The sequence below is a fragment of the Bos javanicus genome, chromosome 8 (assembly GCF_032452875.1).
Source record: "Bos javanicus breed banteng chromosome 8, ARS-OSU_banteng_1.0, whole genome shotgun sequence".
In the NCBI taxonomy this organism is placed as follows: Eukaryota; Metazoa; Chordata; class Mammalia; order Artiodactyla; family Bovidae; genus Bos; species Bos javanicus.
This window is the reverse complement of record NC_083875.1, coordinates 71,106,151-71,133,787: the sequence shown is the minus strand read 5'-3', so window position 1 is coordinate 71,133,787 and position 27,637 is coordinate 71,106,151. Positions and strand designations below refer to the sequence as shown.

General features: G+C 48.8%; 1 protein-coding gene across 1 annotated transcript in view; it reads left to right on the top strand.

The window, feature by feature from the left end:
* Nucleotides 1–27,637, top strand: part of LOXL2 (lysyl oxidase like 2) — a 112,903-nt gene that overhangs the window by 69,997 nt on the left and 15,269 nt on the right. The window contains exons 6-10 of the mRNA XM_061425848.1: nt 212–395; nt 9,072–9,223; nt 17,070–17,237; nt 19,260–19,425; nt 26,648–26,891. Of these exons, the coding sequence (XP_061281832.1) occupies nt 212–395; nt 9,072–9,223; nt 17,070–17,237; nt 19,260–19,425; nt 26,648–26,891 (914 nt within the window). The remainder of the gene's footprint in view (nt 1–211; nt 396–9,071; nt 9,224–17,069; nt 17,238–19,259; nt 19,426–26,647; nt 26,892–27,637) is intronic.

Here is a 27,637-nt window from a genome sequence, read left to right as displayed (position 1 = left end):
GGCTGCCCGGTGGTCCAGGACAAAGATTGCAAAGGGAGCATGCAGCAGAGCTGAAGAGTGAGCATGCGCGCTTTCCATCCCCTCCACAGACGCTCACACAGATGGAGCACTGTCAGCTCCCAGTCTGGTGCCTGGGTTTGGAGTGGGGAGCCAGGGGGCATCGTGAAGAGAGGGGAGTAGGCTGTGCTCAGCAAACGGTGTGTCTCTTCAGCAACCACTGGTGCGATTGAGAGGTGGTGCCAACGTCGGGGAGGGCCGCGTGGAGGTGCTCAAGAATGGAGAATGGGGTACCGTCTGCGACGACAAGTGGGACCTGGTGTCTGCCAGCGTGGTCTGCAGAGAGCTGGGCTTCGGGAGTGCCAAAGAGGCCATCACGGGCTCCCGGCTGGGGCAAGGTAAGGCATGGGAAGAGTGTTCCTTGGCCTCTCTTCACAGAAGGCATCACATGGGAGCCCAGCCTGGGCTGGCTTTGTCCTTTACAGTCCCTTCTGGCTTTGCCTCTTCCCTCCAGCACCTGCTTCCCACGTGGTGCTAGTGGTAAAGAACCGCCTGCCAATGCAGGAGACATAAGAGAAGCGGGTTCTATCCCTGGGTTGAGAAGATCCCCTGGTATAGGAAATGGAAATCCACTCCAGTATTCTTGCCTGGAGAATTCCATGCACAGAGGAGCCTGGCGGGCTAGTCCATGGGGTCGCAAAGAGTCAGACATGACAGAGTGCACACCCACATATCCAGCACCCTGCTCTGTTAGACAGTCCTACACCTCTCTCCAGGTAGTTCAAGCTGGAAGGGCGTTAGAGAACATTGTCCCCATTTTATGGATTTGGAAGCTGAGGCCCCGAGAAGGAAGTAAACAACCAATATAAGACAACATATTAGCAACCATTGGATATTCTAACAGAGGTTTCCCAGCTCCTAACCCAGTGCTCCCCACGGCCCCACTGAGAAAGCTGGAATTTCCAGGCCCTTTCTCCAGGAGAAGAACTGGGAATTCATGAGGCTGTGGACCACCCCAGGCACAGAATTCCAAATCTTACTTTCCCCGCTTAGGTTAGCGCTATGAACATTCTCTCCCTGCCACCAGAGGTTGGGAACGGTTTGCACTTCTCCCAGTGTCTTGAGCTGCTAAGAAAAAAAGGGGCCTGGCTTTTGTTAAGTGTCCCAAACAAATCTTTCTTCTGAGCAAGGAGCAAAAGTATAGGAGGCTTTCAAGCCTGTCACCCTGTTGAGAGGAATGTTGTAAACGTGACATGACAGCACAGTAGGAAACTTCCTCTCCCGAGCCCTGTGAAGGCCATTGCTCCGTGTCAGCCCCTGTCCTGCAGAAAATGGAATCTTAGCTCCAGAGTCTGCAGCCCAGAGAGCGTCCAGCCTTCCCCCCATAGAACTGTGTTGAGCAGAGGAGACCAGTTATCTGGAATCTTCTCGCCACTGACCCCCAGGGAGGCTGCTGCAGCCGGGGGATTGCTGTGGTTTGGAGAGGGTGGGGAGGAAGGAGAGTGAGCTGCTGGCGAGGGTGGGCTGTCCTGTCCTGTGGGGAGAGGATGTTTCCACACTGTCAGACATAGGGCCGTCGCCCTGCAGAAAGGAATGTGGTTAGGTCATTGATCACAGCCTGAAGGAAATAATAGCCAGTAGATCCGAGAGAATCTTAGAATCATAGATGGTATTGCTGCAGAAGAGCTCAGAGGTCATTTGGTCCAAGAGATGAGAAATCTGAGGCTCCAGAGAGCAAGTCTGAGGCCACACCCATGGTTAGTGGCAGAGAAGCATGGAAACCTACATCTTCTAACTCTCGGGTGTAGGTTTCTCCCTTGTCCCCACCTTGTCTCATCCTGCTTACCTTCAGAGCATCTCTTATCTCCGTTCTCCAACCCCTGCAAGCTTCCCGGGTATTTCCACTGAAGTTTGAGGGTCTTGGATGGACTTGAACTTTGAGTGCCAGCTGGTAGTGACCCCACATGACACTCCTCCTCCTCCCCTGTTGTGGTGAGCTCCTTGTGGTTCCCTTGGGTCTCAAATAGCCCCAGAGTCCATTGTACTCATTGGCTAGTGCATTGTTGTGGTCTGGCAAGGCCCCCAGGACAGAGACCACTCACTTCAAGGAGTGGACAAGCACTGGATGACATAAACATTCCGCTTTTCATGGGTGTGTGCTGTTTGACCTAATTACTTCACTGCCCAGAGCAGCCAAGCGTTTCCAAGGGCCCACGGAACTCTTGGAGAAAGAGACAGCTGGCATTTTCAGTGCTGTCCTTGAAAGAACCATTGGATGATTTATCACCTGCTGCCACGCTGGACAGATCACCTCTGGTAGACAGGAAGGGAAAAGTCCACATTCGATGTCAAGTCACAGAGGAGCAGACAGGGTCTGTCCTCAGCTCAGGCTGTGGCTTGTGGACCAAATGACCACACCTACAGCGATGGTGGTGAAAGGGCAAGGGCTCAGGTTAGGCAATCTGAGTCCTGGTCCCGGCCCTGCCACCTACATGCTTGGTGACCTTGAGCAACCTTCTGGGCCTCAGATTCTTCACTGGGTTCATGGTGTCTTACGTTCTGTCTGGCTCCAGCCTCCTGTTCTCATCAGCATGGATGTTAGGTCAGAGTCAGGCACTGTGCTTTGTTTTCTGAGATCCCCTGAACACATCTGGATTCCCGCTGTTTACACACCAGCCTCCCCACCATTCCCAGTTTATAGCACTCTGTGTGTGCTGTGTATGTGTGTGCTAAGTTGCTTCAGTCGTGTCCAACTCTTTGCGACCCTATGGACTGTAGCCCACCAGGCTCCTCTGTCCATGAGATTCTCCAGGTAAAAATACTAGAGTGGGTTGCCATGCCCTCCTCCAGGGGACCTTCCCCACCCAGGAATCAAACCCACGTCTCTTCTGTCTCCCGCTTTGGCAGGCAGGTTCTTTACAACCAGTGCAGCCTGGGAAGCCCTATAGTGCTCTGGGGATATTCATTTTATCAAAAATGAATGAATGAGTTCCAGTTGCACAAGCAGGATCAGCTAAACAACCCACTTGATCAAGAATTTCCAACTCTCCCAGACATCCCTAGTGGTCCAGTGGTTAAGACTTTGTGTTTTCACTGCAGGGGGCCCAGGTTCAATCCCTAGCTGGGGACCTAATATCCTGCATGCCAAGCGGTGCAGCCAAAAGAAAATTCTAACACTCCAGACCCACGCTATCCAATAGACATAAAACACCAAGTTTTAGTCGCTTGGTCATGTCCAACTCTTTGAAGCCACATATGTAATGTTATTTTCTAGTAGCCATGTAAAGAACAAATAAAAAGGAACAGGTGAAATTCTTTTAAGTAATCTATTTTCTTTAATAATATATATATTTCCAAAGTATTATGATTTCAACATTTGATCAACATAAATGCTCTTGATGAGATAGTTCAAAGGTGGGGTACTGACTCTCAGAAATGCAGGATGTGTTTTGCACTTGCAGCCCATCTCAGTCTGGACTGGCCACATTCCAGGGACTCAGTGAGGCAGCAGCCACTGCGCTGGATGGAGCAGCTCGAGATCAGTCCCTTTTAGACTCTGAAAGGACTGAAATTCAGCAGGCCTGAAATCTCTGATCAGAAATACTGACAGCATGTGCCACACATGTAAAGCCTAAACAGAAGTCTCCAGAAACAGTGCTAACATGAAAAACAGATTGCATTGTCCTAGTCTATTCTACTGTGATCTTCAAAAACTAATGACAACCTGCAGTTGATTGTGGGTCCAAAGTCCTTAACATTGTTCTGAGAGGTTGGCCGTGGCTTCTGTCTCACATCCTTCTCCTGCCCCAGGCCTGTGGTCACAGGGTTCAGGTTGGGGAAAAGCTAGGCCAAGGTGGAGGTGGGGGAGGCATAATGAGAGGATGGACAGTCCAGAACCCAGGATGAGGGCAAAGCTGGGGTTCACGATGCAGCGGATCAAACCCAGATCAACAAAAGGAGCTAGGAACTCACAGACACTGCTGGGCGACCTCAGCTGGACATCCAGGCTGGTATTCTTCAGTAACACCTCATACCCTGCTCAACTCACAGCAAAACTGGGTGGTATAGGGAAGAATGTAAGAAATACTGGCTCTTCCATCTCTCTATTCTGTCCTGGTGTGCCATGAATGTGCAGGCTTCAGGAAAGTGGGTACTGCCCTCCCAGGTCTCGTCACCAGATGTCTAGAGACAGCCTTCTGGCCTTACATCGGTTAGGCCAGAAGGAGACTAAGCAGTTTTTTAATCTCTAAGCCATGTCCAACTCTTTGCAACCCCATGGACTGTAGCCCACCAGGCTCCTCTGTCCGTGGGATTTCCCAGGCAAGAATACTAGAGTGGGTTTCATTTCCTTCTCCAGGGGATCTTCCTGATCCAGGGATCGAACCTGGGTCTCCTGCATTGCAGGCGGATTCTTTACCACTGAGCCACTTGGGAAGCTCCAAGCAGTTGTTAGTTGGAGTCTAAAATGTTAAGGCTCTTGCGTTAATCTCTTCTCTCCTGTCCAGTCTCAGAATTTAGCAATCCATACACATTTGTTGAGTACTGTTTGGGCTGGAGCCTGGAACAGAGAATTCATTTCTTCCGCAGATATTTCTAGTAAGTGTTTCTGCTCTCTAGGAAGTTAGCTCAAGTGGACAAAATAAGAAATAGCACTAAAGGTATTTTACACTAACAAATAGGTGATGATATATAAGAAATTATCCTGATAATATCAGGAAAAACTCAAATGAACTTTTTGAGCAACCCAGTAATTCTTATCATTCATTGAGTCCCTGGTAACTTGACACAATTGGTCTCATTCAATCTTCAAAAGCCCAGTCCTGCAAGAGAGACATTGTTATTGCCTTTTACAGATGGGGAAAGTGGAGTTCAAAAAGGTCCCGTCACTTCCCAAGGAGACGCAGGCTGAATCTACTCTAAGGCTGAAGCTGCAGCTTACTGCTTTGTAAGCAAGAAAGAAAGATGTAAAAAGTAAATGCTGCAGATGAGAGTGAGGCTGTTCAAGCTGAGCCACAAAGGAGAAAGGACTCACAGTGCTCCCTGAAGGCAGACCTCTACTTAGATGGGCAGAAAGCAGGAGGTGTTCTAGGAGGGAGGAGGCAGAGGGAGCACCCCTAGATGATGGAGAACATAGGCACTTCAATGGCTCAGCTCTCTCCAGAGCAATCTGCCACTCTTTCCAGCAAAGGATTTCCTCCCCTGACTCTCCTGAAAGAACTTCAGAAACTCAGCAAAATCATGCTGTGAGTCAGACTGTCTGGTTTGAGTCCTGGTTCCTCTGTTGGACTGTTACTTATCCTTGGTCCCCAGTGGGATCCAGTCTGTTGAGTTGTTGGGGTGATGAAATGAGTTAATATAAATAATGTGTTTAGGACAGAATCTAAAACATAGTGAGTGCTCAGTAAATATTAGTACCATCTACCACCATCATCACCATCACTACCACCACCACCATCCTCATCACCACCACCATCACCACCACCATCACCATCATGATTACCACCACTGCCACCATTCGCATCACCACCATCATCATCACCACCACCACCACCACCACCACCATCACCACCACCATCATTGTCATCACCACCATTACCACCACCATCCTCATCACCACCACCATCACCACCACCATCACCACTACCATCATCACTGTCACCACCAGTACCATCATCATCACCACTATCGCCTCCATTTTCATCACCATCACCACCATTATCATCACCATCCTCATCACCATCACCACCATCATCACCACCACCATCATTATCATCACCACCATTACCACTACCATCCTCATCACCATCACCACCACCACCATCATCACCATCACCACTACCACCACCATCCTCATCACCACCACCATCACCACTGCCATCACCACCACCATCATTATCATCACCACCATTATCATCCTCATCCCCATCACCACCGTCACCACCATCATCATCACCATCACCATCCTCATCACCATCACCACCATCATCACCACCACCATCATTATCATCACCACCATTACCACTACCATCCTCATCACCATCACCACCATCATCACCACCACCACCATCCTCATCACCACCACCATCATCACCACCATCACCACTACCATCATCACTGTCACCACCAGTACCATCATCATCACCACTATCGCCTCCATTTTCATCACCATCACCACCATTATCATTACCACCGCCATCACCATCATCCTTATAATCATCTAACAGGCCTCTGCTCTAACTGCCATCCAAGTCCTAGGTTGCTGCCTGTTTCTGAGCCCATCTTAATTCATGAGCCATGGCCCTGCTTGCTTCAGCATCTCTGTTTGGAATCTGTATTTTGCACAGCGTTTCTGCTCTAAGTCCTTGGGTGTTTCTAGCCATAGTGACTGATGTGTTTGTTGGGGTTTTTTTTTGGGGGGGTGAGGGGGGAGCTGCACTATGTGCCATGTGGAATCTTAGTTCCCCAATGAGAGATTGAACCCATGCCTCCTGCAGTGGAAGCACAGACTCTTAACCACTGGAACATCAGGAAAGTTCTGATTGATGTGTTTTTATAAATTTTATAAAATTCCAAGGAATTGGAAGCTTCTTCATTTATGAATTTCCAAGGAAATGGAAACTTGGCTCTTACCCATTACAGTGGGTTGCTCCTAGAAGTTAATTTCTGGCCTCAGAGTCTAGATCCCAGGTGTCTCCAGAAACCCAGAGCCAAGGGTCCCTCCTTGGGGCTCCAAAGTGCAGAGAGTTACCTCCATCTTTATCATGTACCACATTATGTTACAAGTCTGTCTAAGTGTCTACATCCCCCAGGCACATACTGTGAGCTTGTCATGACAGGGACTGCTGTATTCCTCTGTGAGTCCCCAACACTGGTACAGAGGCTGACAATCAACAGGCACTTACTTAAGTCAAGGGTGTCCATTCAGATACTGTTTGCAGCACCTCCTATTTGCTAGTCTCTGGTTGGTAATCCCCAAGAAACATAGATGTAATGCCTGCCTTGTGGGACCTGCAGCCCAGTGGAGATTCAGACAGACATTGAATAGAGAGCCACCAGAATACAGCATGAAGTGGAGTGCTCAGTGGAGGTGACCTGAGGGGACCCAGCTTAGATGAGGCTTAGAAATGTTGTGCCATTGAAGTGACATCAGACCTGAGCCCTGAAGGTTGAGCAGGAGTTCACTGCTGAGGAGAAGGAGGAAGAGGGTCTAGGCAGAAGGAATAGCCAAAGGAGAGACATGTGGTCAAGCTGGGGAGGAGCAAGCATAGCTGGGACGCTTTGTGGAGGCTGGTCCCTGTTTGGACCATTTGGGAACTAATGGTACCCTGAACTGCAGTGAGATACTATTACAGGGATTAATACAGGGGAGTGACATGATTAAACATGCATTAAAAAATCTCTTGGGTTGTGCGTGGGGAATATTTTAGGATAAACAAGCAGGAGGGAGACTAGAAGCTATGTCATTTGTCCAAATGAGAGGTGACAGAGTTAGATGAGTGGCAGAAATGAAAAGCACTGAGATTTGGGGGGAGTGAATAGGACATGATGATGGGTTGCTTGTCTGTGGATAAAAGAGGAGGAGGTGATGCCTCTGGGTTCTGGCAAGAACCAGGAGGATGGAGGTGCTGCTTCCTGAGTTAGGGAGATGCTGTGGAGAAGCAAATTAGGAAAGGTCCTCCTGCTGAAAGCAGAAAGAACAAAAGCAGATGACTCTTTCAAGTTCACTCTGAAGGGGAGGAAAGTGACAAGCCAGAAGGAGGTGTGGAGTCAGGGGAGGGTCATCATAAAGACGGGAGATTTTATGGGATCAGATGAGTGCTGAGGGATGGACCCAAACCAGAGGATGATGGTGAAGATCAAGATAGAGAGGAGATCACGGAGCAGGGCAAGGCCCAAGGTGGGGGTCGAAGCAGCCCAGAGCTCCCAGAAAGAACTAGACTTGGATCCATCTTTATGGGCTAGACAGAGGAGAGGTGGTTTTGTGAGGTGAGTTGAGTTGAATACTGACAAACTAGGGATTCCCTCTCCCCAGCAGTGGGGAATTCCCCCTTGCCATCCCGGTGCCTGTAGGGAAAGCTTCCCACATGTGCATTAGGGGTCCCTGTGGGATGTCTTCTGTCTGCCCCTGCGGCTCCACACTCCTCCTTGTCCACGTGGTTCAGGGCCCTGGAAGGCAGGTTTGGATGTGGCCCTCAGGGAACACTGGGGGAGATTGGAGATGGGGAGGAGCTGGGTCTTTATTCTCTCTGAGGGCCACTGTGTCGCTTCACTGAGGGTAATAGCTCTTAACAGGTGACCTCCCCACAAGGCTCTTTTGTTCTCCTGGACCAGATATTAACATCCTCCCCTCATCCCTGGTGGCTCAGATGGTAAAGAATCTGCCTGCAATACGGGAGACCTGGGTTCGAGCCCTGATTTGGGAAGATCCCTGGAGAAGGGAGCAGCTACTCACTCCAGTATTCTTGCCTGGAGAGCTCCATGGACAGAGGAACCTGGTGGGCTACAGTCCATGGGGTTGCAGAGTCAGATATGACTGAGCGACAGACACTTTTCTTTCTTGCGGGCCTGAGGGTGGTATTAGTCCACACAATGGACTATCCATTGCGATTTTGTGATTTCCTCATGCTTTGTTCTTATTTTTATTTTTAAAATTCCTTTCTGTAACTCAGATCATCCAATCTGAGAATGCCATCTCTTTCCTGCTGGGAGTCCGACTACTCTGTGAGAGTTGCCCCTTTAGGATTCATCAATACACAGGGTGTACAAGTTGAGAAGGGAACTTAAATGCCCTCTAGACTAGCTCCTCTATTTCAGTGAGAAGTATTCAAAGAGGCTGAGTGAGTTGGTCAAGGCCACATCAATTAGTAACAACCTTTGTTCTTGTGGGAGAAGTGACTCCCAAGACAACATTCTCTCCAGGTAGAAGAGGCCTGAGTCATTGAGCTATTGTGGGAGGCAGTTGGGAACATTCTGAGGATGGGAGAGGCATGTTCTTACTGTCTGGGACTTCCTTTCCCCTTGCAGAAACTTTCTTGTGGAAGCTTTCATAGTGCATGTTCATTTTCTATTCCCAGGGATAGGACCCATTCACCTCAATGAAATCGAGTGCACGGGGAATGAGAAGTCCATTATAGACTGCAAGTTCAATGCTGAGTCTCAGGGCTGCAATCATGAGGAAGATGCTGCTGTGAGATGTAACATCCCCGCCATGGGCTTCCAGAAAAAGGTGAGGAGCCTGGATGCCCAGAGGGGACTGTTACGTTTTGGTCATTGAATCCATAGAAAGGGTAGACCAGATGGTCTCAGGCTGAAGCTTGCCAACAGGTACTTTGATGATGAGTTCAGAAAGTTGTTGGGCTCTAATGCTGTCACCTTCAGTGGCTGTCACCTGGCTTTGGTGAAGGTGCCAGATGAAAAGACACATGGATAAGCTCCACTGTCCTCAGATGTTGGGGATCCTCTGTGTGCCCCGCCGTACTCTGGGGCTGGACATACAGTGTGATTGCAACTCAGTGCTTCCTGCGAAGGATTCAAGGACTGCAACACCTGTGGTCCCCTTGGCAACGGCCCTTTCCAAAGACCCAGAGGAACCACAGTTGGTCTGTAAAGCACACAGATGTAAGCACGATGTAGCCAGTATTTGGGGCCGAACACTGTACTTTGGTTTCCAGAGGGAAAGGAAAGGAAACCTTAATAGCATTATGTCTGATACACACCCTTCCCTTCCTGAGACGGGGTCTCTAAAAACCTGCATCATGTACCCTCATGTGGGTGACTTTCCGACTTGTCCCTACAGGGATAACCAACAAGATTTTGCTGGGAGGTCTAGCCCATCCTCCAAAAAGGCCTGGTAAATCCTATCTAATGCTTTGTGCTAAACCATGAATTTGGTCACCAGGCTGGCACATTGGAAGAGCTTCTTGAGGGCTTATTTTTTAAAATGAGCAAATGCAGACATGTTGGGGTACAGGATGGCTCTCCAGCCAGGCTCTGACACTGCTTCTTGACCTTGGCATCATCATGTCAAAGGCACTACTGAATTGGTTAGCCACAACAACTTATTGCCCCATGGGGCTAAAAATGTGAACTCGACACCTCTCCTTTGAGCCAAGCATTTGCTTGTAAGTGAGCAGGGGCGTGGGCCAAGCCCCACAGCTGTGGGAAAGGCTTGCCATCTCTAATTGCTGAGCAGCATTCCAAGAAAGTTATAATAGAGCTCCAAAAGCTGACGTGCCAAGAGTCCCTGTGCGCTGGGGTACCATTCACTTCAGACAGATTAGACTTGGGTGGAATGGGGTTTTCAACCCAAATGAAAGGCCTAGGCCAAAGAAAATGAGGTTTTCCACAAGGGCTTTATGGTGGGTGGAGCTGAGGCAGGCTGTGTGCCCAGGCATGCCAGTGGGGGCACCACACTCCTAGCACAAAACACCCTCATCCTTTCAGGGGCCCTTCGGATTCTAGAAAGTGAGCCTTGTGCTTAAGTGTGGGGTGTGGGAAGCTTTATGCGTGAATCTGGCCATTTCTATCCCCTGGAAGGGCTTTCTTCTCTGGTGGTAAAAGATCTGCAGTGGTAAAGAATCCACCTGCCAATGCAGGAAACATAGATTCGATCCCTGGGTAAGAAGATTCCCTGGAGGAAGAAATGGCAACCCACTCCAGTATTCTTGCCTGGAGAATCCCGTGGACAGAGAAGCCTGGTGGGCTGCAGTCCATGGGGTCACAAAGAGTTGGACACAACTGAGCAACTAAGCATGCGTGCACAAGTCAGTTCATTACTATCATTCACTGGCTGATTCCTTAATTAATCTCTTTCAGGTTTCGGTTTCCTCCTTGGAAAATAAGGAGGTGAGAGAGGTGATTCCTAGCTTCCCTTCCAACCCCCAGTTCTTTAAGAAATTGACTTTTTATTGAATGACTAATAAATAAAACTCACAGACATGAACCTGGGAGGTTTCATCCATTCAGCCACAGCCAAGCTGTGTTTCTTTCATTGCTGGGGAGACATGCCAAGGTGGGAAGGCTCTGGGGGTGGCAGGTGGGTTTACCAGGTGAGCTCGTCCACACAGGGTCCCCTGGCAGCCTTGCTGACCTCCAGTTCCCTTCTGAACTGTGGGCCTGGCCCTGTCTGGATGGCAGGACCATGCCCACGTGTGGAATGTGAGTTGGAGAGTGCCAGTGCTTGCTTGCCTGTTAACATCTGGGTCCTGTTACCTCGCTTCCTACCTGCCACCTCCAAAAACAGATGAGGGACTGGTGAACTGCAACCTTATCAAAATACAGGGTGGCCTCGCTGTATTTTGGGCTGGAGGTAGGTGTTTTGTTTTCTCTATTCATGCTCGGAAAAATTCAGCATCCTGCATGTCACTCCCTTTTTTCAAACTGCATACTACTGCCACGAAGAACCAAAGGAATAGGAAAAAAGAAATGCCTTGGATTGTTTTAAGAAATTTGGAGAAGGATGGACCTCCCCTGGCATCCTTGAGGGGTAATGAGGTGGAGAGGGTGTGGGTCAGAGGCTCCTGGCTGACCCCAAGATCTCTTGGGGTTCCATGGATACTGGAACTTCGAGCCAGATCACTTCTGGAATGGGGTGCCCAGGAGGGGAGCCCTGGGAATGGAGAGCTATGTATTGGGCTGAGTTTGAACTTCATGGCCAGCCTCTCTTGCAACCCCCAGTCTCCTCTAGGAAACGAGAAAAGGCCCCCAATACATCTTGAGGTGCCTGGATTCTTCCAGGGGCAATGAAACTCTGCTGCCTGTTACAGCGGTTGCTCCAGGCCTGCTCAGCCTTGGCGGAATGGCCACAGCTTGGAGCTTTAGGAAGTGTCTCAAGGAGAGGCCCCAGTTCCCATTGAAGGCCTTATGTTTTCCTTGCCCCAGAGTCAGTGTGCAGACACGTTCTTGGGCCAGAGCCTCTCAGACTTCTGTTGGCTCTAAAACCTAGGACAGGAACACCTGGCCAAGCAACCTGGGCTGCACAGACAGTGGGGGACAAAGGACAGGAATCCTCCCAAAGAGAGCCCTAGAGACAGGAACCTTCATATTGAGACTCAATATAGGTGACTCTCATATAAGACTCAAGTCTTCATTTTGAGACTCAAACTTGGGAGCCTCACTGCCCCCTGGTAGCGGGAAAAAGTTTGGACTCGGAATTCTTCAGGCTCCCCAGTCCTAATTTTTGCAAACTTTAGGGTAACAAAATGAAGTCTTTTTTTAGGGGGGGAGAAGTGCCTAGGAGAGGGGCCACAGAGGGAGCTAGCTGCCAGTGCAATCAAAAAGGCAGGGCACAGTCCCTAGCGAAATAAAAAATAATAATAAACCCAATTATCCATCAGCACTGCCCACTGGCATTTTGAGTGAAGTGAAAGTTGCTCAGTCCTGTCCGACTCTTTATGACCCCATGGACTGTCCATGGAAGTCTCTAGACCAGAATACTGGAGTGCTCCAGGGGATCTTCCCAACCCAGGGATCGAACCCAGGTTTCCTGCATTGCAGGTGGATTCTTTACCACCTAAGCCATCAGGACATTCTGAACTTCAGTGCTAACCTAGCCCCCAGGAGGGGTCCCTGCCCATGGCTTCTGGTGCCCCAGGGTGTACCTCTGTGCACACCTGCAGCTCCACCAGCCTTGGTGCTGGAACTCAGAAACCACGAGGAGGGGAAGGGAAGAGCATCTGGACTTCCCAAAGAGAGGGAAGGCTCCAGACTCCCTAAATCAGGATGCAAGCCATTAGAGGGCTCAGCCTGTGGCCTAGAGGTCAGTCCTGCGGTCACCATCACAGTCCCTGCTGTCGTTTGTCCTGGACAGTGTCCTCCAGGCCATAATCAGTCCAGGAGGCTGGAGACACAGGAGACCAGGTGGGTGGGGAGGGGGTGTGTGTGAGAGGTTGGCACACCACTCCTTGCCAAAGCTATAGGTGCTTGGAGGCAACTGGAGATGGTTTTCACAAGGCACAAAATCACGAGCTTTAGTGATTCATGGAGAAGGGAATGGCAACCCACTCCAGTATTCTTGCCTGGAGAATTCCACGGACAGAGGAGCCTGGCAGGCATTAGTTCATGAGGTCACAAAGAGTCAGACACAACTGAATGACTAATACTTTAGTGATTAAAGCTTTAGTATCCTAAGCCTAAGGACCCAGTCTGACTCCAATGGACAATACAGTAAGTCCCCTACACATGAACCAGTTCTATTCCCAGAGTGGGTTTGTAAGTTCAGTTTGTTTGTAAGTCCAACAAAGTTAGCCTGGCTACCCAGGCTAGCGCAATTGGCTATTTATTAGTACTGTAGTGTAATTGGTTTATGATACTTTTCACACAAATAATACATAAAAAACAAACATAAAAAACAAAGAAAACATTTTTACTCTTGTAGTACAGTACCTTGAAAAGTACAGTAGTACAGTACAACAGCTGGCAGGAAAGGCACATTCGCATCCTTGAAAATCTGCAACTTGAAGGAGATTTACTTCCTATGTAGGGGACTTACTATAAAGGCCTCAAAACATGGGGCCCAAGGTTCAGGACCCCAACCTCCCAGCAGGAGGAGTTCTCTATCCTGACTGTAAGGCACAAATTTGGTCCTCCGTTCTGACTCAGCGATTCCTGCTTTGGGACAAAAGCACCCTTGAAGAAGCAGGCTTAGGTGGATGGTTTGGAGGTGGTTTAGTATGGTAATGAAGAGATGCTTACTCCATCTGAGACTCCCCTCATCTGTGAATGGGGATGACATGGTACCACTGCCTCCTAGGGATGCTGTGAGGACCGAATGTCCATAAAGGGCTTACATAGGGCGGGGGACAAGGTAAGCGCTCTGAAAGTTTGCCTGTGAATTTTCCAGCACTCCTCCTGTCTCATGCATGCCTGCTAAGTCAGTTCAGTCCTGTCCTTTGCGACCTCATAGCTGTAACCTGCCAGGCTCCTCTGTCAATAGGATTCTCCAGGCAAGAATACTGGAGTGGGTTGCCATTCTCTCCTCCAGGGGATCTTCCCAACCCATGGATCAAACCCACATCTCCTGAGTCTCCTGCATTGCAGGCGGATACTTTACCGCTGAGCCACCTGGGAAGCCCGCTCCTGTCACATAATAAAAGCCAAATAAATACTGGATGAATGAATGGATCTGGGGAATTACACACAATTCACTTCATTTCTGAGGAGGTGCCAACATTACCGGCAGAGTTCAGTAAGCACATAAAGGATGAAATACAGGCGTTCATTAGATCTCAAATGAACAGAGGGGATGGCTTGAAGTTACTTGGAGACATCCCGATGGATTGAAGGTACACCCTCCCCAAGGGTTGCTGGCCTTCCTGTGGATGTTGGAGCTGGCTGGTTTGCCTCCCATTGAGGCTCAGGCCTTTCTAGGACTTTCTCCATGGCTCTGCCTGCTTATTTGTTTTTATATAGATCCAGCTTCCCTGGTGGCTCAGTGATAAAGAATCCACCTGCCAATGCAGAAGATGTGGGTTCAGTCCCTGAGTTGGGAAGATCACTTGGAGAAAGAAACGGCAACCCACTCTGCTTTTCTTGCCTGGAAAACCCCATGGACAAAGGAGCCTGGTGGGCTACAGTCCATTGGGTCACAAGAGTGACTAAACAACAACAAAGATATGTTAGTCACAGGTGATGTGCAATCCATAGCCAGTGTCCAGCGCCTGGACTGGGGTTTCCTCCAGCCCAGAGGCACTCAGGAAGTCAAATGTCAGTCTTCCGAGGGCCAGCCCTCTTCCTACCTGCTCTGACCTCTTCTAGGTCCTCTGAGGAAAGGTTGCTTCCTGCTGGGACTCCCACCCTAATGATGATCATTGCTGTGATGATATCTGAGATTCCTCAGCACTCACTGAGTGCCAGGCCCTGTTTGAGCACTTTACAGGAACCATATATGCCACTTATGCATCGGCTCAGCCCTGGTAGATAGATCTAAGGTCAGGACTGCCCTCGGCCTGTCTGTTTGCTGGCTGACCTCATGACCCTCCCAGCCCCCAAGTCAATAAGAATTAAGACCTATGACTTAAGGGTTGTGCTGTTGCTAAGGACTGGCAAACAAACAGCTGAAGATTCCTGGAGTATTAGGTCTTATCTCAAAGGGATGAATTGTTAGAACCATAAAGGGAAGCAGGGTAAGGTATTTGGATTAAGGACTGCATTTTCAGAGCCCTTCCCCCAAATTCCAGTCCTTAATCCAAATACCTTATCCTGCTTCCCTTTATGGGCTTGGACTCATGTGTTGGTCCATGCTTTCATTCTGTAAGCCTGGTGTTATATTCATCCATTCCAAAAGGAATTGTGTCAGGTACTTAACATCTGAGAGGTGCCGTCTTAGTTATCGACCCTCCAGTAAACCAGACCAATACAGCTCTGCTCTTTGGCTCTTATATATCATCAGAGAGACAGCCATTAAATTGTAAAATTATAAATTAGCTTAATTATAATTGTCAAGAATGCTAAGAAGGAGATATAGAGAGAGACTGTGTAAGTGGGCACTGACCCCCGTTGGAGAGAAGTGCCACTGGGTATAGAATTGGAAAGATGAGTGGGACCAGCCAAAAGCAAAGGGGCCTCTGTATGTAATAGACTTCAGTGTGAAATGAGACTTACTCTGTAACTTGGTCAGGAGAGTTAGGTCGCCATGGAAACGGAAAGAAGACTGTGTGCCTGGAGGTAAAAGTGACTCTGGGTTCTGCATGGAGAATAGGTCAGTGACGGCAAGAGGAGAGGCAGTGGGAGGCAGGTGAGGAGGGCTGTTTCAGGCTAGAGGTGAAGGTGCCTGGGAAGAGGGATAAGGATGGAGCTGGAGGGAGGAGCGTAAGTGGGAGGGACTTGGGAGATAAAATCCATGGAGGAAGATTCTGATGGGATGTAGGGCATCAGTCCCCTACCTTTTTGACACCAGGGACCAGTTTTATGGAAGACAGTTTTTTCCACCAACCAGGATGGGTTGGGAGGGGGATAGTTTCTGGATGATTCAAGTGCATTACCTCTATTGTGCACTTTATTTCATTATTATTACCTTGTGATATATAATGAAGTAATTATACACCTCACCATATTGCAGAATCAGTGGGAGCCCTAAACTTGTTTTCCTGCAACCAGACTGTCCATCTGGGGGTGATGGGAGAGTGATGGGGAGCAAATATAGATGTGAAGCTTCGCTTGCTGTCCCCCTGCTCATCTCCTGCTGTGCAGTCCAGTTCCTAACAGGCAGGAGTGGAGGGGGTTGGTTGGGAGCTCCTGATGTCAGGGATAAGAAAGAGGGCGATGCTGACGCTCGCTCCTAGATTTCTGGCTTGTCTAACAGAATAGATTCAGGATCAGCAAACTATCTGTTGCAGTGCAAATCCATCCCTCTGCCTGTATTTGTAAATATGGTTTTCTGGGCACACAGCTGAGCCCCGCTATTTACATACTGTGGTCCCTGCATTCACCCTACGCGGTTTGCTGCCCCTGGGGCAGGTGGTAGTGCCTTTCATTGAAACAGAGAATGAGGGGGAGGTAGAGCACAGGTTTAGGTGTAGAGAGAAAAAGAGGACCAGTTAGATTTGGGGTCTCCGAGGTGCCAGGTGGGACTGTCAAGTAAGAGTTCTTCTGGAAAGGACAGCAGGGGGTGTTGTGGGAGGAGATGCAATCAGGAGCTGGAACTGGGGTACAGGAGAGGGTGTGGGGAGGAGAAAATGGTCCCAGAAAGAATCGGGGGATTCTACCATTTTAAGGCTCCTTATTGCCTCTTTCCAAGTATCTGATCTGAGACCCACCCCCCTGGTGGGCTCATGGGAAGAGGAGGCAGATTCTACAGTGAGATCAGTAGGTCTATAGTGGGGTCAGTGGGTCTCCCCGGCTGTATTGGCATCTAGGGTCCTAGGATGGCTGCAGTAGGGCAGGGGAGGGGCACCTAATGCAGAAGACCATGCTGGGCACGATGCCCAGCACACAGCAGGTTCTCAGTGATGCCAGCCTTCTGTGTCGCAGGCAGGACCCCCTGCCTTGGGGAAATTGAGACTGAAGGCAGTACCATAGTGGGGCATCAACCTGCCTTCCCCTCCCAGTGATCATGCCTTCCTTTCCCTCCACAGCTGCGCCTGAACGGGGGCCGAAACCCCTACGAGGGCCGAGTGGAGGTGCTGGTGGAGAGGAACGGGTCCCTCGTATGGGGCATGGTATGCGGCGAGAACTGGGGCATTGTGGAGGCCATGGTCGTCTGCCGGCAGCTAGGCCTGGGGTTTGCCAGCAATGCCTTCCAGGTGAGAAGCCCCCACCCCCACCCCACTGCCGAGGGCCTTGAACCCTGCATCCAGTCCTATCCTGCCCATCTCTCATCAGCCCCTGTCTTCTGTGACTCCCAGGAGGTAGAGAGCCATGGACTTGGAGGAAAAACCTCATCCTGTCCTCCACTGCTCTGTCCCCTGCAGGCCCAAGTCCTTGCATGGGTCATGCACTCTCTGGACTCTGGTTTCGGGTCTTAGCTCTGTGCACTGGGCTTGACCATGCCAGGGGCTCATTCTGGGGTGTCCCGAGCTGACTTTTGCAGGGGGAAGCCACTCAGTCCTATGGTGGGGGTGGCATGTGGAGACCACCCAACCCAACACCCCAGACGCCTTAGCTCAGTGGTCTCCAGCCTTGCTGGCATCAGAGACTGGTTTTGTGGACAGCTTTTCCACAGACGGGGTAGGGGCAGGATGGATGCTTCAGGCAGTAATGTGAGCGATAGAGAGCAATGGGGAGAGGCAGATGAAGCTTCGCTCACTCACCCATTACTCACCTCCTGCTGAGTGGCCGGGTTCATAACAGGTCTCGGACCAGTACCAGGGGGGTGGAGACCCCTGTCTTAGCTCACTCCCTTGCTGGCCCCTTTTCCCACAACATGCTTCCTCGCTGTGTCCACATCCATGCATCCTCGCTGTGTCCACATCCATGCATCCTCTCCTTAGTTGGCTGGCAGTTCCCCAAGCCTTGCTTCAGGACCCTTTCACAGCCGCTGCACACTCCTGCCGCCAGCTCAGAAGTGACTCAGCCAAGGGCAGCTAGGCTCCACCCCCCATCAGAAAGGAACAGAAGAAAGACAAGCAGTGGTTTGGATTAAAAAATCATTGCCCTCTGGACCCCATCCTGGGATGGAACATTGTCAGAAAGAGGCCAGGGGCAAGAGGAGTGGGAGCCAGGAGGCTGGAGGTCACTTCCCAATTGGACCCCCACCAGCTGGCTACATAATGACTTGCCACCTTTCCCAGCCTCTCTGTGAACATGGAACAAATAGTCCAGGTCCTCAATATCCAGGCTCTATAAACACCTTTCTTAAGCTTCTCCCAGAACAGGAAAATGTCCGGAGCACCCCCATCTCACTTTGCTAACCTGACTTCAGCCCCTGTGCCCTGGGTGGCTGCTTGAGGAAGGGGTTTCTTAGTAGCGACATGGGAGAACTCAGCCAGGCAGCCCTGTGGCAACTCCACAAACCACCCAGAAGGAAGGGGCAGGCCTCTGGTACCCGGGGCCGTCTGGAAGCCTGGTTTCGCACTGCCACATCATGTTTCTGCTGATCCTGCTTTTGACCAGCCAAGGCACTCACTGGGTCTCCATGGAGTGTAGAAGAACAGTGCTCATTGCAACAGAGTGGCCGTCCGGCTATTTTTGTTCCCCGTCAGCGCTTTCCTAAGACACCTGATTCTCACAGCGGAGGCTGTGAGATGGGCCTACCCTTGACCTCAGTATGCTGATTACAGGCCTTATCCCTTCCCAAGGCCCCAGTTTTCTCTCTAGAGGATGAGGAGTGCATAGGTTCTCTAGAAAATCAGAACCAATGAGATGTATGAAGATGGAACTATTGACAAATGTGACTAGATTTCTTCTCTCCTGCCAATCCTGATCAGTTGGTGGTGTCTCCCTGGAGCACGGTGGTGAGAAGGATTCTGAGAGCACAGTCAGGCTTAGAGGAGAGTGCTGTGATAGATTAGTAATGTCTGCCCAGGGCTCAGGAAGAGGGAGCAGGCAGTATGGCTGCTGTTCCTGATACATAGCATTGAGCACACTCTTAGGTGTGCTTTCCAAAAGGGGAGAGGGGCAGAATCCAAGTGCAGGGGGCGGGCCTCATTTGCGCTGCCACCAACAAACTGCATGACTTGGGTAAGTGACTGTGTCTTGGCTGTCTCCATATGAAAAATGGGATCAGAAAGCCTTGGGTGTTTTGGTGAGACTGAAATTTGATAGAATGTGGGAAAGTGACAATTTAAGGTGATGTGCTGGCTATTTGTTGTTGTTGGTTCATGCAGGAGACCTGGTACTGGCATGGAAACATCAACGCCAACAAGGTGGTCATGAGTGGTGTGAAGTGCTCGGGAACGGAGCTGTCCCTGGCGCACTGCCGACACGACGGGGAGGACGTGGCCTGCCCCGAGGGAGGCGTGCGGTACGGGGCTGGAGTCGCCTGCTCAGAAAGTGAGAGTTCCTGGGGGTCTAGACAGCTGTCCTGCCAGGCTTCAAGAGGGGCACAGAGCCTCACTGGTTATTCCCTGCAAGGCTCTGCCTGGGGTCTCTGCTATGAGCCCAGCAAAATGGAAAGTAGGGATGGATTCTTGTTAAGTGAGAAGAGTCAGGGGCAAGAGGAACTACCCCCATAGGCAACCCTGGAATCTTGCCTAATAACAGTGGAGAAGGCTGGAAGGAGGAGTTTGGAGTCTGGAAGCCTTGGGTTCAAAGGCAGGGTCACTGTGGATTATTTAAGTGGCCTTAGGAGAATTAAGTGACTTGGTCTCCGGGGAGCTGGCTTCTGGCTTAGCAGTGAAACACACACTGCTTGGTGGGTCCGCTTCCTTCCTTCTGCCCTGCCACCCAGATCATTTCCTGGGACTTCCCTGGGGATCCAATGGTTAAGACTCTGTGCTTCCAATGCAGGGGATATAGGTTCAATTCCTGGTCAGAAAACTAAGATCCCACATGCTGTGTGGAATGGTCAAAAAAACAAAAGGACATAGATCATTTTTTGTTGTCACACACACACACACAGGGTGATTTAACCTCCTAGTGACTCCCTGGGAATCCTAGAGAGCTTGACAATATGGAAGGGAGCCCCCACCCCCACCTCTATCCCCACCTTGGCCAGAATTCAGAATGGCCATCTCAGCAGGTTCCCTGCCAAGCTGAAAGGACTGGCTGACAGCCCTGTGGGTGTGTTCTTCTCTGGATCCCACCCTCCTTGCCTTATCAAAGGATTTCCTTGTGGATCTGGGAGGTGGGAGAGGCCCTGAGCCTGGCCAAAGGACTCCAGACCAGGCATTGCCTGCCGTTTATTAGCTGATCTTGGCAAAGTTAGTTCACTGCTATGATCCACAGTCTTCGTTGTTTTTCCTAGAGCCTGGAAATTAAATGTGACAATGACACGTGCAACCGCTTAAAAAACAGTGATGCGCTGTCATTTACCATCACGGAGAACTAGGGAGATTAAACTTGAACTCAGCGACTTCTCCCCCTTTTAGACCCCTTCAGCATTTCGCAACCCTTGTAAAGCAGGACTCTCAACCCCAGCGTGAGCTTCTCTGGGGAGACATTATATATTGTTGCATCCTTTCTGAGAGGAAAGAGTGAGAGTACCACCCTTACCAGACCCCCAGGCAGAGAGATGTGATCTCCCCATCATCGGGAGTCTTTTCTCAGCTTAATAATTTATTTATATTTTTAATATACCATTTATCAAAAAAGAAACTAAGATAATATAAACCTAAGTAAAATTCAAGGTAGTATAAGATAAAAGCAGATTTAGAAAAAAGTAGGGAGACTTCTCTGATGGTCCAGTGACTAAGTCTGCATGCTCCCAATGCTAGTATCCTGCGTTTGATCCCTGGTCAGGAAACTAGATCCTACATGCTGCAACTGAAGATTCTGCATGCTGCAACTAAGACCTGGTACAGCCAAATAAGTAAATATTTAAAATTATATGTATATATATATATAATTTTTAAAAAGTAGGTATTGGCAAAATGAGAGTGGCTCAAACTGGAACTGACAGAGATTAATAAAAGTTTGTATATTATAGAGACCTATACATTTACTGGGCTTCCCTGTTGGTGCTAGTGATAAAAAAAAAAAAAAAAACTGACTTTCAGTGCAGGACATGTAAAAGACATGTGTTCGATCCCTGGGCTGGGAAGATCCCATGGACGAGGGCACGGCAATTCACTCCAATATTCTTGCCGGGAGAATCCCACAGACAGAGGAGCCTGGCGGGCTGCAGTCTGTGGGGTCACACAGAATTGGACACAACTGCACACAACTTAGGCTAGTACAGCACATACATTTACTGTCATAGAGTCGTATACATTTATTGTTGTCATTATACAGCAAGCTTCCTACCAGCCAAAGGAAAGAGAGAAATGTGGTCTTTAATATAATTCACAGTATGCCTGGGCTTCCCTCATAACTCAGTTGGTAAATCATCTGCCTGCAATGCAGGAGACCCAGGTTCAATTCCTGGGTCGGGAAGATCCCCCGGAGAAGGAAATGGCAACCCACTCCAGTATTCTTGCCTGGAGAATCCCATGGACAGAGGAGCCTGACAGGATACAGCCCACAGGATCACAAGAGTCAGACATGACTTAGCAACTAAACCACCACCACCACCATGCATGAGGTAGAAACAAACCCTGAGTCAAGAGAAGCCCACTCCTAGATACTGAGATCAAAGGGGAGTTTTTCATTATGAGGACCAAGAATTATGAGATCAACAGGGCCCTCACATGCTCACGGCAGACCAAAAATGACCTTCATGGGGCTATTGCTCAAAGAACCCCTCTGCCTAGGCTGAAGGCATCAGTCAGAGTCTGCAGGGGGAGGAAGAGCCACTGGGGCCAGGAACACTGATCTGGCTTCATATTTTATTCGTAAAGAGAAAATATATTCTTCTAGCAACCTTTTGCTTGCCTAGTGGCTCAGACGGTAAAGAATCTGCCTGGAATGCAGGAGACCCAGGTTTGATCCCTGCGTTGGGAAGATACTCTGGAGAAGGGCATGGCAACCCACTCTAGTATTCTCACTTGGAAAATCCCATGGACAGAGAAGCCTGGTGGGTTACAGGCCATAGGGTCGCACAGAGTTGGGGATGTTTGGGTATTAGGAAGGTCAAGATCTCATTCCATGGCAGGTGTTGAGAATGGGCTACCAGCTAAGTCAGGCCATGTTACCTTGAGACTCCTGAGACGGAGGTAGGGCTGGCCTCCTCCCGGAAAGAAGAGAGCCTGATGGAGACCCCAGTGACCAGCGCAGAGAGAGGCAAAGGGATTGTCCATTAAGTACTGACTAGTGTACAGATCATGAAAAGAGGCCACAACACCCTCATTAAACTGTGCACTCAACACTCAGCACCAGCAGTTGTGCATCCTGAAAACCTACTGGGCTCCATGCACAGCCAGGGAGGGGACCCAGACTGGGCAGAATTGCTCCAGGCAGTGATGAACATGAGGGAAGCAAAGCTCATAGAAGACACTCACCTCAGAAATTTGCAAGCATCAGAAAATAAAAGATGGATGGGTCTTAGGTTTGAAGGTTTGTTTGCTTGTTTTGAGATTTTTTTTTTTTTGATGTGGATCATTTTTTTAAAGCCTTTATTAATTTTGTTACAATATTGCTTTTATGTTTTTTTTGTTTTTGTTTTTGGCTGCGAGGCATGTGGGGTCTTTGGGTCTTTGTTCCTCAACCAAGGATCGAACCCACATCCCCTTCGTCAGAAGGCAAGGTCTTAGCCACTGGACCACCCGGGAAGTTCCTGGGTCTTGTCATAAATGATTCATATACTACATTCCTGTGAATTGAGGTACACTAGAAATGTTCAGTAGAATCTCACTTTTAAACAGAGACACAGTTAATCCTTTGGCGAAGAAGTTAATCCTTCTACTATAACTGTTTAGTAAACATAGATTGTAACCACTGGTGATTATTTTTTTTTAACACCTGCTATGTACATTGTGCTAATTGAATAGGTCAAGCTTGTTTTAAAAGAGGTAACTGGGTTAAAACTCTCACGTGGAGCAACAGTGCAAGGGGAAACTGGTAGAACCGGATATATATCAGAGCCTTGAAAGCATGCAACCTGCCCCCAGCAAGTTACAGAAATATATTCTGAAGAAACGATTAAAGTTACACACGGAGATTTACTACAGGATGTTTATCACTGCTTTATCTTTAACTGTGGTCCAGTGGTTAAGAATCCACTTGCCAATGCAGGGGACATGGGTTCAGTCCCTGCTCCAGAAAGATCCCACATGCCACCAGACAACTAAGCCCTCTCGCCTAGAGCCCATTCTCTGCAACTGAGAGCAGCCTGAGAACCGCAATTAGAGAACAGACCCCGCTCTCCGCAACTAGATAAAGTCCCACACAGCAACAAAGATATAGTGTGGTCAAAAGTTAATAAGTAATATTAATGAATTAATTTAAAAATAAATAAAGTGTAGGTTAGGGTTATCAATTAAATATTGTAATGGATATCTATGAACAAGTGAATATGTCAAGATATGTTTTGAGAGAGGCAGCATTAACAGACTAATACAAGTAGTATTGTATGTAGTACAAATCTTCATACAGTATTACACATGGTGGGAATTTGTAATTCCCAGAAGAATCAGACCAAAGTATTAAGAGTGTTCTCTCTATGGGTAGCATGATTTCACTGTTAGAAGTTAAAGTCTTAGTCACTGTCGTGTCTGACTCCTTTCGATCTCATGGACCGTAGCCCACCAGGCTCCTCTGCCCATGGCATTCTGCAGGCAAAAATAATGCAGTGGGTTGCCATTCCCTTCTCCAGGGGATCTTCACAAGCCAGGGATTGAACCCAGGTCTCCTGCATTACAGGCAGATTCTTTACCATCTGAGCTACCAGAGAAGCCCCGATTCATTGTTATTGTCTGCTTTTTATTATGGAAAATCTCAAGCCACTCTAAAGGAGATTCAGTTCAGCTCAGTGCAGTCTCTCAGTCGTGTCTGACTCTTTGCTACCCCATGGACTGCAGCATGCCAGGCCTCCCTGTCCATCACCAACTCCCAGAGATTACTCAAATTCATATCCATTGAGTTGGTGATGCCATACAACCATCTCATCCTCTCTCGTCCCCTTCTTCTCTTGCCTTCAATCTTTCCCAGCATCAGGGTATTTTCAAATGAGTCAGCTCTTTGCATCAGGTGGCCAAACTATTGGAGTTTCAGCTTCAACATCAGTCCTTCCAATGAACATCCAGGACTGATTTCCTTTAGGATGGACTGGTTGAATCTCCTTGCAGTCCAAGGAACTCTCAAGAGTCTTTTCCAACACCTCAGTTCAAAAGTATCAATTCTTTGGTGCTCAGCTTTCTTTATAGTTCAACTCTCACATCCATACATGACTACTGGAATAACCATAGCCTTGACTAGATGGACCTTTGTTGGCAAAGTAATGTCTCTGCTTTTTAATATGCTGTCTAGGTTGGTCATAACTTTTCTTCCAAGAAGTAAGCACCTTTTTATTTCATGGCTGCAATCACCATCTGCAGTGATTTTGGAACACACAAAAAATAAAGTCTGACGCTGTTTCCACTGTTTTTCTTCTATTTGCCATGAAGTGATGGGACCAGATGCCATGATCTTTGTTTTCTGAATGTTGAGCTTTAACCCAACTTTTTCACTCTCTTGTTTCACTTTCATCAAGAGGCTCTTTAGTTCTTGTTTCCTTTCTGCCATAAGGGTGGTGTCATCTGCATATCTGAGGTTATTGATATTTCTCCCATCAATCTTGATTCCAGCTTGTGCTTCTTCCAGCCTAGCATTTCTCATGATGTACTCTGCATATAAGTTAAATAAGCAAGGTGACAATATACAGCCTTGATGTACTCCTTTTCCTATTTGGAACCAGTCTGTTGTTCCCTGTCCAGTTCTGACTGTTGCTTCCTGACCTGCACACAGATTTCTCAAGAGGCAGGTCAGGTGGTCTTGTATTCCCATCTCTTTCAGAATTTTCCACAGTTTATTGTGATCCACACAGTCAAAGGCTTTAGCATAGTCAATAAAGCAGAAATAGATGTTTTTCTGGAACTCTCTTGCTTTTTTGATGATCCAGCGTATGTTGACAATTTGATCTCTGGTTCCTCTGCCTTTTCTAAAACCAGCTTGAACATTTGGAAGTTCATGGTTCATGTATTGTTGAAGCTTGGCTTGGAGAATTTTGAGCATTACTTTACTAGCGTGTGAGATGAGTGCAGTTGTGGGGTAGTTTGAGCATTCTTTGGCATTGCCTTTCTTGGAATGAAAACTGACCTTTCCAGTCCTTTGGCCACTGCTGAGTTTTCCAAATTTGCTGGCATATTGAGTGCAGCACTTTTACAACATCATCTTTCAGGATTTGAAATAGCTCAACTGGAATTCCATCACCTCCACTAGCTTGTTCGTAGTGATGCTTTCTAAGGCCCACTTGACTTCACATTCCAGGATGTCTGGCTCTAGGTGAATGATCACACCATCATGATTATCTGGGTCGTGAAGATGTCTTTTGTATAGTTCTTCTGTGTATTCTTGCAACCTCTTCTTAATACCTTCTGCTTCTGTTAGGTCCATACCATTTCTGTCCTTTATTGAGCCCATCTTTGCATGAAATGTTCCCTTGCTATCTCTAATTTTCTTGAAGAGATCTCTAGTCTTTCCCATTGTATTTCTTCGCACTGATCACTGAAGAAGGCTTTCTTATCTCTCCTTGCTATTCTTTGGAACTCTGCATTGAAATGGGTATATCTTTCCTTTTCTCCTTTGCTTTTTGCTTCCCTTCTTTTCACAGCTATTTGTAAGGCCTCCTCAGACAGCCATTTTGCTTTTTTTGCATTTCTTTTTCCTGGGGATGGTCTTGTTCCCTGTCTCCTCTACAATGTCACAAACCTCCAGCCATAGTTCATCAGGCACTCGGTCTATCAGATCTAGTCCCTTAAATCTATTTCTCACTTCCACTGTATAATCATTAGGGATTTGATTTAGGTCATACCTGAATGGTCTAGTGGTTTTCCCTAATTTCTTCAATTTAAGCCTGAATTTGGCAATAAGCAGTTCATGATCTGAGCCACAGTCAGCTCCTGGTCTTGTTTTTGCTGACTGTATAGGACTTCTCCATCTTTGGCTGCAAAGAATATAATCAGTCTGATTTTGGTGTTGACCATCTGGTGTTGTCCATGTGTAGAGTCTTCTCTTATGTTGTTGGAAGAGGGTGTTTGCTATGACCAGTGCATTCCCTTGGCAGAACTCTATTAGCCTTTGCCCTGCTTCATTCTGTACTCCAAGGCCAAATTTGCCTGTTACTCCAGGATTATTCTAAAGGAGATAGAATAATATTAATATAATGAAGCCTCATGGACCCATTACCCAGATTGAACTACTGACAATATTTTGCAAACATGACAAAGAGTCACACACCACTGAACCACTAAGCATGCATGCACACAGTGAGATCTGCAGAGGTGTCCAGCAGGGCTCTCAGAGAAGGGAGAAGGAGTTGGGGGTAGTAATCCCTGACCCGGATAGGGGAGACCACAAGAGCCAGTTCCAGATGCTCGGCAGGCATGCAGGCCAGTCACTGCTCGGGAATCAGAGGAAACCTAGGTGGGAAGGGGCGTGGGGTCTCTGGCCTGTCTGAAGCCTGTGTCTGCCCTGCTCCCAGCCGCCCCTGACCTGGTCCTCAACGCAGAGATCGTGCAGCAAAGCACCTACCTGGAGGACCGGCCCATGTTCATGCTGCAGTGCGCCATGGAGGAGAACTGCCTCTCGGCCTCAGCCGCCCAGACCAACCCCACCACGGGCTACCGGCGGCTCCTACGCTTCTCCTCCCAGATCCACAACAATGGCCAGTCCGACTTCCGACCCAAGAACGGGCGCCATGCCTGGATCTGGCATGACTGCCACAGGTGAGCCATCCCTCCCTGCCCCAGCCTGCCAACCCATGGGACCCAGATGGGACGCAGACTCACAGGGCCACTTAGACACAGCTGAGCGGCCACATGGTCCTGGGGGCAGGGCTCCCCCTAGCTGGAGGGCTCCTTTACATTTGCAGACAGCGTTCTCCCCTCCCAGAGGCCCTGGCCCACCTCACCCTCTCCAAGCCTGCTCTCTTTCTTGCCCCTGACATCTCATAAACAAACTTCATTGAGAACCCAGTGCCCCTCCATTGACCTCAGTCAATGGTGTCAGGTGTGTTCTCAGCACATTCATGCTCTGCAGGGAGCTTGGGGTGCTGCAGGTGTTGGATGCTGAGTTCATGTAGAAATATATTTTATTCTAGTCTAGTCTACTTTATCTTTATTTTTGGCTGTACTGGGTCTGCGTTGTGGTGCCCAGGCTTCTCTAGTTGCGGCATGCAGTCTCTCTACTTGTGGCATGTGGGTTATTTTAAAGACCAGTATGCTCTACATGTTGAACATCTCTAGGAAGATGGTGAGTGTGGAGACACAAGTTCTAGGCCCAGGAGTCATGAGACCTGGTCTCTCAACCCAGCCATGCCTCTAACCAGCTGCGTGATGTCAGGCCATCTGGGCCACATCAGCTGGGACCTCCACTGTCCCTTCCTACCCTCAGTCTGTGGCTTGTTCCCAGTGCTATATAAATTCCTGGATGAGAGCAGAGCACAGCCCCAGAGCCAGCCCAAGCTGGAGCC